The sequence below is a fragment of the Misgurnus anguillicaudatus genome, chromosome 12 (assembly GCF_027580225.2).
Source record: "Misgurnus anguillicaudatus chromosome 12, ASM2758022v2, whole genome shotgun sequence".
NCBI lineage: Eukaryota > Metazoa > Chordata > Actinopteri > Cypriniformes > Cobitidae > Misgurnus > Misgurnus anguillicaudatus.
Genome location: NC_073348.2, coordinates 23,101,090 through 23,113,458, shown reverse-complemented (window position 1 = coordinate 23,113,458; position 12,369 = coordinate 23,101,090). Strand labels below are relative to the sequence as shown.

The 12,369-nt window shown below is 36.6% G+C and overlaps 1 protein-coding gene across 3 annotated transcripts in view; it reads left to right on the top strand.

The window, feature by feature from the left end:
* Nucleotides 1-12,369, top strand: part of tacc1 (transforming, acidic coiled-coil containing protein 1) — a 49,317-nt gene that overhangs the window by 30,905 nt on the left and 6,043 nt on the right. For 2 of the 3 annotated variants that reach the window (XM_055208720.2, XM_055208718.2), the window contains exons 3-10: nt 673-1,675; nt 2,619-2,654; nt 3,573-3,633; nt 6,832-6,988; nt 10,821-10,873; nt 11,636-11,758; nt 12,096-12,172; nt 12,259-12,302. In XM_055208720.2, coding sequence (XP_055064695.2) covers nt 673-1,675; nt 2,619-2,654; nt 3,573-3,633; nt 6,832-6,988; nt 10,821-10,873; nt 11,636-11,758; nt 12,096-12,172; nt 12,259-12,302 — 1,554 coding nt within the window. The remainder of the gene's footprint in view (nt 1-672; nt 1,676-2,618; nt 2,655-3,572; nt 3,634-6,831; nt 6,989-10,820; nt 10,874-11,635; nt 11,759-12,095; nt 12,173-12,258; nt 12,303-12,369) is intronic. The other variant, XM_055208719.2, reaches the window with a different exon arrangement.

Here is a 12,369-nt window from a genome sequence, read left to right as displayed (position 1 = left end):
AGTCAAGTCAATAGGAAGTGTTTAAAATGGCTACTTTAACAGTGTTTACATCTTAGATGCTTGCCCACGTGTGATGTGTTCAGCAGTTGTGGTCTAGTTTTAGCATTTGATGCAGTTTTCTCCATTATGGCTACGAAAGAGCAAGTCTTCTTCCAGTATATCCGAAAAGAATGCATCTCCCAGCCTGATTTTATGGTTGAATGTTGGTCGCTTTTAGGCTACTGAGTTTTTTATACATATTGCAAGCAGGAGAAAGAGGACTATTGTTAAAGTTTGTGCATCCTGATTGAAGCATTTCCTGCTTTTTCTGTCGTAAGGAAGTCTGTCCTTCAAATATCCACCATAAGTTGAACAATAGAGTATATGTGCTCTAGGAAAGATGGAAAAGGAAAGATGTAAACACACTGAAAATACAATACAAAAGACTTAAAGTAATATGATACTGTATTGCCGATTACACCAGAAAATGAAGAAAATGTGGGTGGTACTGTGGATAAGCTTTGCACAAAGTCTTTAGCAAAACTCAGGAGTCAAAAGTTTGTATTTATCTGTTAAATTTGAAGGTCTGAAAAAGTAAACATCTGCTACTGACACTACTAACACACCAGAGGTTACTATTTAGGAGTTAGGTGTTTAGAAAGGACCACTAAATACTTCTTATGTTTCGTACAGGTTTCCCCGAAGACGATGTAAATCAGTTGACCCTGATCACAGACAAAACCCAGAACCTCACCCTGGCTGAGAGCTTTCCTCAGGATGCACCTGCCCCGGTCGTATTCCAGACCAGTGCTGACCCCAGCCCGACACTGAAACAGAAGAACCGGCCTTCCTCTGTCGAGATGGATGCGGACCAACCCAATCCTACTGAAAAAGTTTTGACAGATGACACGGAGCCCATCTGCAATGGTCACATTAAAGAACCTTCCCCTGAACCACAGACTAAGTCCCTCAAGCCTAGACCTCCTTCCCTCGAGGTGAAGGCCCCTCTTAATGGGGTAGACCCCAATGAGGTAGACGACGAGCCGCCAATACTTCCAAAGGGAAGCTACAACTTCAACCCCGAACAGTTCGATGACAGCGTCAATCCCTTTGTCACTGGAGATTCTTTGTTGCAGAACTCTCAGCCTGTTCCTAAATCAGATTTGACAGATGAAATATCTACGCAACCAGTTAAGATGGAGTTAGGACTTGATGATGGGGAAGCCAAGAGACCTCCACCCAAGAAGCTTGGAAAGAAGACAGGCAGCAAGTTGACTGCCCCAAAAAAGCAAAGACCAAAACCTGCAGAGACAGCAGCTTTGCCATCAGAGACAGCATCAGAACAAGAACAACAATCCCTTCAGACCACAGCCCCTATGGATATTGATGATATTCCTATTCCTAAAAAATCTTACAACTTTGATCCAAATCAGTGGGATGATCCTAACTTTAATCCTTTTGGAGGGGGCACTAAAATAAGCAGCTCGCCAACACAGCCCAAGGGATCGTATGTTTTTGACCCTGATAACTTTGATGACTCTGTTGATCCCTTCAAGCCATCAAAGACCTTAGCGGGTGATGACACAATTAAACCAACGTCTGAGAAGATAATGGATAAATCCAAACAAGAGGGCACTCCAGAGCGGAAGAAGAAATCAGGACAGTCTCCGAAGATAAACAAAGACAGGATCATCACGTGAGTAGATATCAAGTATATAAGTGTGTATTGCTGTCTTCCTGTTTCATCTAAAACTAACAATACGAAACAGTAGCTGTGTTTCCATTAAAGATTAGCACTAAACTTTAGCGTTTTTTTCTAAATGTCGACAAAAAACTATATGCGACTAAATCATCATTTTGTTTTTTCGCGCTGAGCCATTCCAAAAACAAAACTGATGTGTTCGATCTCATACAGCACTGCGCAGACCGAGATGTGGATGACATCGTAATACTGTGAGAGCGACTCGAAAGCATACAAAGCAGTCCACTCCTGAATCTCTCTCTGGGTATTTTGATGTCATGTGCTTGACGGTTCTTGTGACATCACATGAAGTCGAACACACCTCTTCTGTTTCGTCCTCTAACCAATCATACGCCATATTTAAAGAATTAACATGTGACTTTATACATGTCAGGTGAACTGTAAATGCGTAAAACTATTTCCGTTGCAGTTTTGCAAAATGTTCCTTTTTCGAATTACCTAAAAAAAAAACACCTCAACCGAGCGTACAAAATGTATACATGGGAGTTCATCCGAAATTGCTGTGCTTCCATTGGTCGCATTTTCAATTCGCTATTTTAATTTGCGCAATTTTATAGGTTATGGAAACACAGAGTTTTAACCACTAACACCAGTTTTGCATGGCACATGTAAGTAGGCTACTGTATGATCATTTAGGCACCCATGTTAGATACTTGGAGTACTAAGTAGCTCTGAAGTATGCAGCCTTTCTTCACTGTCCATGTTTGAACAATTCCCACACCTTGCTTCTTGCCAAATTAACTCCGATTTGTGTGTGGACCCTGCCTGTTGTCTCATTCTCATTCTTGTGCTCTAATGTCTTATGGCATGTCTCCCTCTCCATATCCCTTATCCCTGTGTCTGCTTCCTTTTTCCCTTTATCTCATACTGTCCTCAGGACCACTGAGCAAGTGCGGTTTCTCTGTGTTCTATTGTAAGTATCCTCTCCTGCCCTACTTTCCTGCATTTTCTCTGTCCCATTGCATTTGTTAAGCTGAATTGTCTTCTGGCTCCAAATCATTGTACAAACTAACAAGGGCAGGAGGTGTACTTATTTATTATTTTATAACTGTCCAGGCAGACAGAATTGATTCGGTCTGTGGGCTGTTGGTAAGGATTTTCAGAGTCGACCCTGATTTGATCATGGTGATCAATATACAAACAGCCAGTTTAACACTTTGTAACAATGCTTGCATTTTAGTTATGTACGCACTGATTTTGAATAATCTTAAATTGATACATTTTTTGTTAGTGTACAATGAATACTTAAAAAAACAAGTTTGCGGAAAACAATATTTTACATTGAAAAAATCTAGATCCATTTACAGGGACAGCTACTGTGACACTTCAATGGCTATATACTAAACTTTCCTTAATTTATGTACAATGTAAAACATGTTTACAATACTACTTCACTCAAAAAAACAAAGGCTATGTAAAAAGTAAAAAGTTGAATCAACTTTAAAAAAATAACTTCAATTGATAACACCTAAAAAAAAAGTTATTTCAACTTAAATTTTTCATTTAAAGTGTTTTTCACTTAAACATGTAAGCTAAAACAACTTTTTAAAAGTATTGTAGTATTTTTTTAAGTTGATCTAACTTTTACTTTTTACAATTGTACCATTAAAAAAGGTTGTATGTACCGAAAGGTACTAATATGTACAAATGCGGTACCAGTATGTACCTTTGAAGTACTAATATGCTTTCTTTAGGTACAAATGTGTACTTTTTAAAAGGTACCGCCCCAATGACAGCTTTTGTAGCTTTGTTTCTGCGAATGTATAGACTACTATCTCATCCAATGTTTTTTGATCTCATATACTGATTGCTGCAATAATCCTTTCTGCAGGAACACATGTAAAGTGAAGAAGTTAGATAACCAGTCCCTCGTCTTGGATGTCTGCAATCAGGTAAACTCTCAGCACTGCCTTGCAAAAACAGCATGTGTGCACTCGTGTATTTACACTCACCTAAAGGATTATTAGGAACACCTGTTCAATTTCTCATTCATGCAATGGTGTAATGGTGTGGGGGATGTTTTCTTGGCACACTTTAGGCCCCTTATTGCCAATTGGGCATTGTTTAAATGCCACGGCCTACCTGAGCATTGTTTCTGACCATGTCCATCTCTTTATGACCACCATGTACCCATTCTCTGATGGTTACTTCCAGCAGGATAATGCACCATGTCACAAAGCTCGAATCATTTCAAATTGGTTTCTTGAACATGACAATGAGTTCACTGTACTAAAATGGCCCCCACAGTCACCAGATCTCAACCCAATAGAGCATCTTTGGGATGTGGTGGAACGGGAGCTTTGTGCCCTGGATGTGCATCCCACAAATCTTCATCAACTGCAAGATGCTATCCTATTAATATGGGCCAACATTTCTAAAGAATGCTTTCAGCACCTTGTTGAATCAATGCCACGTAGAATTAAGGCAGTTCTGAAGGGGAAAGGGGGTCAAACACAGTATTAGTATGGTGTTCCTAATCATCCTTTAGGTGAGCGTATGTGCATTAATTCATGTTATAGTCAAGTTTAAAATCCTTCTGTTGATATTAAATCCTAAATTGATCTCAAATGCATTCGTTCTAGGGATGTCCAAGAATACATTTTAATAAGGCGTTATTATTTTATATATTATGTATTTCTTGCAGACTTCTTGTTTACAAGTGTATCGTGTATAGATTTAAAGGGATAGCTTAGTTTACCGAAAAATTTTAATTATGTCATCATTTACTCACCCTCAAGTCCTTATAAACCTGTATAAATGTATTTGTTTTTCTGAATACAAAGTAAGATATTTTGAAGAATTGAATTTTGAAGAACCAAGAAGATCTGGGGCACTATTGACTTCCATAATATGAATAAATTATATTATGGAAGTGAATGGTATCCCAGATCTGTTTGGTTAATAACATTTTTTCAAAATATATTCATTCAACTTGAGGGTGAGTAAAATATGACAAAATGTTCATTTTTTTCTGTGAATTGTCCCTTTAAGACTTATATCGTCTTTACAGGGCTTCTAGACTTGCTTTACTGTCCAAGATTTATATGGTTACTGCAGTGACTCAGCAATCATCCTCCTCTCTCTCTCTCTCTCTCTCTCTCTCTCTCTCTCTCTCTTTCTCTGAGAAAACACTCTTTACATCTCTCACCCATACACAGTGGCGGAGCTAGAATTTTTTTAATGGGGTGGCCAGGGGGTGGCCAAAGCTACTTTAGGGGGTCCATAGTCCATAAAAGAAAATGACATCAAGAAAGCACAAATGAATCTTTTGATCGCATTAGATGTAAACATAATGAGGGTGAATTTTAAATCTTTCTACTGTATTTCTTACATTTGATTTACTGTCTGTTAAAGGGATTCACCCAAAAATGAAAATTCTGTCATTTACTCACCCTTATGTTGTTCTAAACCTGTATTTTATTTTAATAAACACAAAAGAAGATATTTTGATAAATGATGGTAAGCACACAATTAATGGTATATCCATTGAATTCCATTATGTTGTTTTTATTCCTACTATGGAAGTCAATGGTTAACAGCTGTGTGCATACCATCATTTATCAAAATATCTTCTTTTGTGTTCATAAGAAAAAAGAAATTCGTACAGGTTTAGAACAACATAAGGATGTAAAAATGATGACAGAATTTTAATTTTGTGAACTATCCCTTTAATGTAGCAAAAGATCAGGAAATCTAAACTCCATGATAAACCTTAAACTTACTTCAAATATAGCAGAGCTCAACACAAAGGCTGTTTCGATTAATCTTTATTTATGAAGATACAGAAGATGCGAAAGTTTTCTTTTTCTTTTGATATTTTAATTAACTTTAATGACAGAGAGACTTCAACAGGTTAGGCTAAGACCGAATGCAATAAAATGTTTATTCGTTTAAGACGTACAGTAACCAAATGTTTAGTATGAAAATCACCAAGACAGCTATTTTGACATATGAGCATTTGTCCATTTAAGCCAAAAAGACGCGAATATGAAGTCGTTTAAGCTCTGGCTGTGCACGCGCACCATCGGATATGCGATCGCGCTTTCAAGTTCAATGTGGCAATCCAGTCGAATTGACAATCATACAAAGATCATGTCAAGAATGAAAACATGGTGCTGGGTTTTGTTGTAAAAAGAATTGGCAATCTTAGATTCAGTCCACAAGACAATTACCACACTTCCAGCATAAACGGTGAAAATAAATCATGTAATATTAACAAAATGTACGACTTCACTTACATAATTTTAAAGAGATTCCAAGCATTATGTAGACATTTATCTTCTGATGGTATGAAAAGTATTCGTTAAGTTACAGTAATTTTTCTGACGCGTTTTTGAAAAGACGTCACTGATGGAGAGATAACAGAACGCGCATTATGTATATTTTCTTAATTTTGTGAAAAGCACAACATTCAGTTTTATAGACACACAAAAAATGACATTTGAACGTTTTAAATGATGTATAAATTATATCTGTATGTCCAAAATCAGCAGAGTAATCCAAGTCTCTTTGCGCAGTGATTGAAAAATAAAGAGTTTGCGCCACGACCGCAGGGAGGGTTAATATTCATAATGTTTGTTTTTAACAATGTGCTGCGCTGCCGCACGTCGAAAAAAACATAGCAGTGAAAGTAGCGCATTAAATTTGGGGTGGCACACGGGGTGGCCAGTGACATGTCAAGGGTGTCCAGTGCCACCCTGGACACCCCTCTGGCTCCGCCACTGCCCATACAGACTCATAAAAGTCTTCAGGGCAGCAACTTTTTTTAAATGGGTCTCATGTGCTTGTATTCATAATTCATAAGTCAGTGTGTTTGCACCATGTGAACCCACGTAATTGTGTGCGCATGTGTTTTTTCCCAATGAGTTAAGACTCTTGAATAAGTCTGGCCAATTTTTTAGGACACACAGTACACAGTAGCGTGATGTTAAATCATTCTTTATGCTTTGCCACTTAATGCTCTGTTCTTATGTATACAGTGAATAACAAATTTATAACATAAGTGTATACTGTATTTCATAGCCATTTGTGTACAATGTATTACAGTTAATGTGTTAAGTCCGCATGGCCTAATATTTTCTCATTTGCAGGAGAAAGACATTGAGGAGGATCCTGCATCAGAGCTTCCCCACCGTGTTCAGCATGCCACTGATGAGGAGAAGTTAGCCTCCACTGTCATGGGCCAAAAAGATGGGGTGGAGGAGATTTCAGACTGCACTAAAACAACCACATGTACTAAGAAAGACGGTGAGGGATTTCCACCACCTTAAAGGAATATTCCATTTCCTTAAAAGAAAAATCCAGATAATTTACTCACAACCATGTCATCCAAAATGTTGATGTCTTTCTTTGTTCAGTCCAGAAGAAATTATGTTTTTTGAGGAACTTCCGGGTTTTTTTTTTCATTTTAATGGACTTTAACTCTTTCCCCGCCATTCACAAGATATCTCGTCAATCAAGAGAAAACGCTTCCCTGCCAATGACGAGTATTTCCGTCTTTCTGCAATACCGCTATTATCCACTAGGCCCTTCCGCAACTTTTTAAACCCGGAAGTATTGCCCTCTGGTAAGCTGCTGCATGTCCGTGTCTGTTTTAAAGATCGCTCTGAATGGGATCTCTCTGAAAAGTCAAAAATGGAATTATCTCAGCTTTTTGCTCAAAATGTGGTGTTTTTGCTGAAACCTACCCATATTCAAAAGCTGATTACAAAAGAACTACTCAAGGTAGGATGAAACGGGTTTTTTTTGTTTCATTTGGTATATTGTATGTTTATATATTTGAAGAAGAACATTTTCTGGAAGGCATTAAACTTTGGTGAAAATCATGAAAAACGCTGGCGCTGGCTGGCAACTTTTTAAAAAAATGCTGGCGGTGAAAGAGTTAATGGACCCCAACATTTGATACTTGACTCAACACTTAACAGTTTTTTTCGGCGAGGTTTCGGGGGACTGTGGACGATCCCAGGCGAGGCATGGGGGTCTTGTCTGGCGAAACGATTGTCATTTTTGACAGGAAAAATGAAGGGTATCCACTTTTGGACCACAACTTCTCATCTAGATCTGGTCGTGATGCGCCAGCGTGACCCCACGCAATACGTCATGACGTCAAGAGGTCACAGAGGACGAACGCGAAACTCCACCCCAGTGTTTACAAATGTGTTGAAAGAGGACCGTTCCTACGTTGTTGTATGTCAACTGATACTAATTAAAGCAACACTAAAGAACTCTGGCTCTTTGCTCCCCCTACAGGCTAGAAGCGTAATTGTTCATTACCACTGTTGTAAATACTGCAGCATAGCTGGCTCTGATTGGATTGTAGGTCTGCCGTATAGCAAGTTTTTGTAGTTTTCACTCGAACTACAGGACCACTACCCGACGGTTGGAAACTTCTTTAGTGCGGTTTTGGCCGATAGAGGGCTGCAAAGCGAATGTGAAAGTGCCATTCACCCTGTTTTGTGTGGATGAACCACTGAAACTTTTTTGGAAACGTTATTTTAAGGTAAAAAAAACTCTTTGGTGTTGCTTTAATGTCTTTGTGTCAGTTTATCGTTTACAATGGTCCGCAAAGTTGCATTTTATATATGTAACACGTGACCTCCCTACGTCACTACACATTTACGTTAGGTCGCGCTGGACCTGATCTAGACGAGAAGTTGTGGTTAAAAAGTGTATATTTGTTATTTTTATTGTCAAAAATGACAATCGTTTCGCTAGATAAGACCCTTATGCCTCGTTTGGGATTGTTTATAGTGCTTTGAAACTCCGTTGAAAAAAACTGTTAAGTGTTGAGTTAAGTATTATATGTTGGGCTCTATTAAAGTCCATTACAATGAGAAAAATCCTGCAATGTTTTCCTCAAAAAACATAATTTCTTCTGGACTGAACAAAGAAAGACATCAACATTTTGGATGACATGGTGGTGAGTAAATTATCTGGATTTTTCTTTTAAGAAAATGGAATATTCCTTTAAGATAACAGATGCTCCTCCATAAAATGATGCGAGGTTACGAACATTTGGACGTTATCATTCTTAATTTTGTAGAGAAAATGGGTTACACTTTATTCTATGCTGTTAATGTTACAGTGTAATAATACATCTGAGTACAAAGTACTTATAATTTACAACATCTACTTAGGGTTAGGAGAAGGGTTTGCTTTAGGGTTAGTTGCACTTTAAAAAATGCTGGGTTATTTTGAACCCTGCAGCACTGGGTCAAAAAGGGGCAAACCCAACCCATTAGGTTTAATTCAGACAGAAAATGTTTATTTTAGACTCAATAATGGGTTAAATTACAACCCAATGGATTTATCAATATAACAGCAGACAGGTTATCAGCGGTTGTACTATACCAGTGTTTATTCTCATCAATAAGTCAATAATCATTAGAGAAATTTGTCATTAATGAGGTTTAACAAACACTGCTCTGTTTGGTCTGACAGTTCTAGGCATTGTGCAAACACACAGTGCTATTATGAATAAGAAAAAAAGCTTACCAAGACAAAGAACAGCGGTCTGTGGTGTTGGCAGAGAACACCGGGTGCAAATCTCATTTTAATTTGCTCGGTAAACAAAAACAGATCTAGACAATCCAAATGCCCAAATTGGGTTTAAAACAGAAGCAACCAGAGAGCAGTAGTTTGACAGGACTGTGTTTACTCACATGCACCTCTGACTGGGGAAGAATGAGCGATGTCACAAAAACTCTGTCACGAATGGCACCTACGGTTAAAATATAAATCAGTCCATAATATTTATTTTATCTTAAAATTTTATAGTAAAATATCTTAATTCTCATAATCTCTCATCCACCCTTACAAAAATAGTAGGCCTATACTTGAAGTTCATTTTATTAAGTATACTAAAGTAAAGTTCAAGTTTACTTTGTTTAGTAAGTATACTTTTGTAGTACACGTTTATGGACTATTTCAATACTATTTGTTTGCCTACTACTGTAAATTGACCCATTTTTAGTTCATAAAGATAGCAGTTTACAAGTATGTTTTTGTGTAGGCTATACGAATAGTGTACTAATGCAATACTTGTACCACATTTTCAGTTTATTAAAGTACACTTTGCACTCTAAAGTACTCTCTGGTAATTTGTATACGTTTTTTTTAACAAGTATGTGCTACTATGTTTTCTTTTAAGCAAACTGTAAAGTTTTAAGTATAGTATGTTCCCCATTTAGGTAATGTAAGTTCATAAGACAGTGTGTAAAACTGTGTAAATAAAGTATTTCATAGCATACTAAATCCATAAAAAACGCAATCAAACGTAACTTCCGGTAAACTTCGAGAAAAAACAAAACAACAGTCCTTTTACAGTAAAGTTATTATATTTCTAAATTACAAGCAAAACAAACAACAAGTAGGCCTAAGGCTATTCTGTCAACGTAAGTCAAGTAAAATTATGTTTATTTGAACGTTTAATAGCTAACTTAGAAGTAACGCTTAACGTTATGTGAGGTGTACATAAAAGTAACTTAGACTGAAATTATAAATCTTATTATTTATTTATTTTAAATAGTATATTTAATGTAAACGTTGGCCCTATAACTCTAAAATGCATAATTCTTCTCAGTATTGCACTCACTCAATGTGATATTACGATCATTACATACAAATGAGGTTCATGTTGTCTTACCTGCATACAGATGAGCTTTTCTCAAATTACTCGTCGTGTTGTTCACTTTAACTTGTATTGTTTATTTTATGTAAATGTTGTCTGTTCGCTCAATATATAAATATTGAAAAGGAAGAAATTAACTGTATAAAAAAATCAAACACGACGCTAAATAAACGAAGACTTGAATCTCATTCCTCTGATGAAAGCGTGTGCTGCCCTCTACCGGTTGCAACAAGCATTACATTAAATAATCCATTATTTTAAGAGGCTGTAACAAACGTTTAATTAATACTTTTAAATGCGCATGCTTCAATAATACACCATCATCACTGACAGTGTAAATAAATATACAGTTTAAATAAAATATTTGTGTATAGGGTTGGCCAGTAGATAGCCTTCTCAAGGAGGTATGGGTAATAATATGAAAGTAACAATCTGTTTTTTTATGATCAGATCTGCCAGTGGGTATTACAGAAGAGTTTGATGAAAATGATCTTTCCTCTCCGGTAAGTTTTAATTTATGAGTATCTATCTATTAGATATTACATGGATGCATCCCATATACTTTAACACATAAGCTCCTAACAAAGGTGTAATATCTTTCTGTCTGTAAGAGAGTCATAATTATATCCTATTAGGAGGATTAGTGATCTCCATAGGCCGAAATCTGTCCAAGGACAAGGACATTTACAGCAGCTAATGACCGGGTCAGAGATACCATAGGAAAATGTTATTACTCACTCATAGTTTGCTCTTTCATAGCTCAGGAGATATGATGGTGTTTTCAACTTAGTCTCAGATGTTTCTCTTAAAAATGGTTAGAAGAACTTAATACTAATAAAATGAGACAGGCGTTAAGATCATATAGGGAAAATATTCTAGATTTGGGTAAAATTGATAAGAAATGTTTAAGCTTCATTGAATTTTAAATGCAAACTTGTTAGATCTGAGCTTAGTCTGTGACATTGAGATGAAACTAATGGAAGCAATTGTGAGATTTTTGAGTCAGGAAAAATATCTAAGATGCAAGAGACTTAAATAAAGTACACATTTGCTCTCCATTTCATCTCACTGATGTCTAATGGAGATATTTCAGAGACTTCACCTTTCAAGGTTTCTGTCTTATGGATGATTTTACATATTAATGAGTGAAGGGATATTACAGTATCATCAAAATTTTAAATTATTTAAAGTAAATTTGTCATATGCTATGATGATAGCATCATTATTATTATTTATATTATCTATATTGTATGTGTTCTCTACAGAGTGATGAGCTGTGTAAGAGTTCATCAGAAAGTGACGCTATAGAGAAGATGAGTCCAGGGCTGAATTCAATTCATCTCAATGAAATGGATAAAGCTGCAGTACTCACACTGATCAGAGAAGAGGTAACACAAAACATACCAGTCCAGATACACTGTTCTGAGATCTGTAACTCTTAATCCAACACGATTGAATGCGTCAACACATGTATTGGAACAATTTCTAAATTAAAAGCAAAGGAGCTCAGATGTCACCTACTGCAAAAATAAGATAATGATATTAATCAAATGCTCGACACGTATTATTCAAATACTTTCGCTTAAAATCTGCTAAATCCAGAATATTAAAAACTGCTCATTTAAAAGAAAACATGCTAGGTTTTGCTTCTAAGCTCTTCCATTTGGTATGTTGAAATTTAAAGCGAATGGGACGGTGTGTTTTATTGTGTTTTTGTATCTGCAGATAATCACCAAAGAGATTGAAGCCAACGAATGGAAGAGGAAATATGAGGAAAGCAAACTTGAGGTCGTTGAAATGAGGTGACTCATATTTATTTTCCCAGAATGCACCGTGTAAAAGTACAGACCTGAGCATTAAGCAAAACTTTTTACCAATCTCATCACAGGAAAATAGTGGATGAGTATGAGAAGACAGTAGCCCAGATGATAGGTAAGTAGCAATGCCTGTATTGCAGAATGATTCATAGATATTCAACTGCATTTTGGTATATCATATT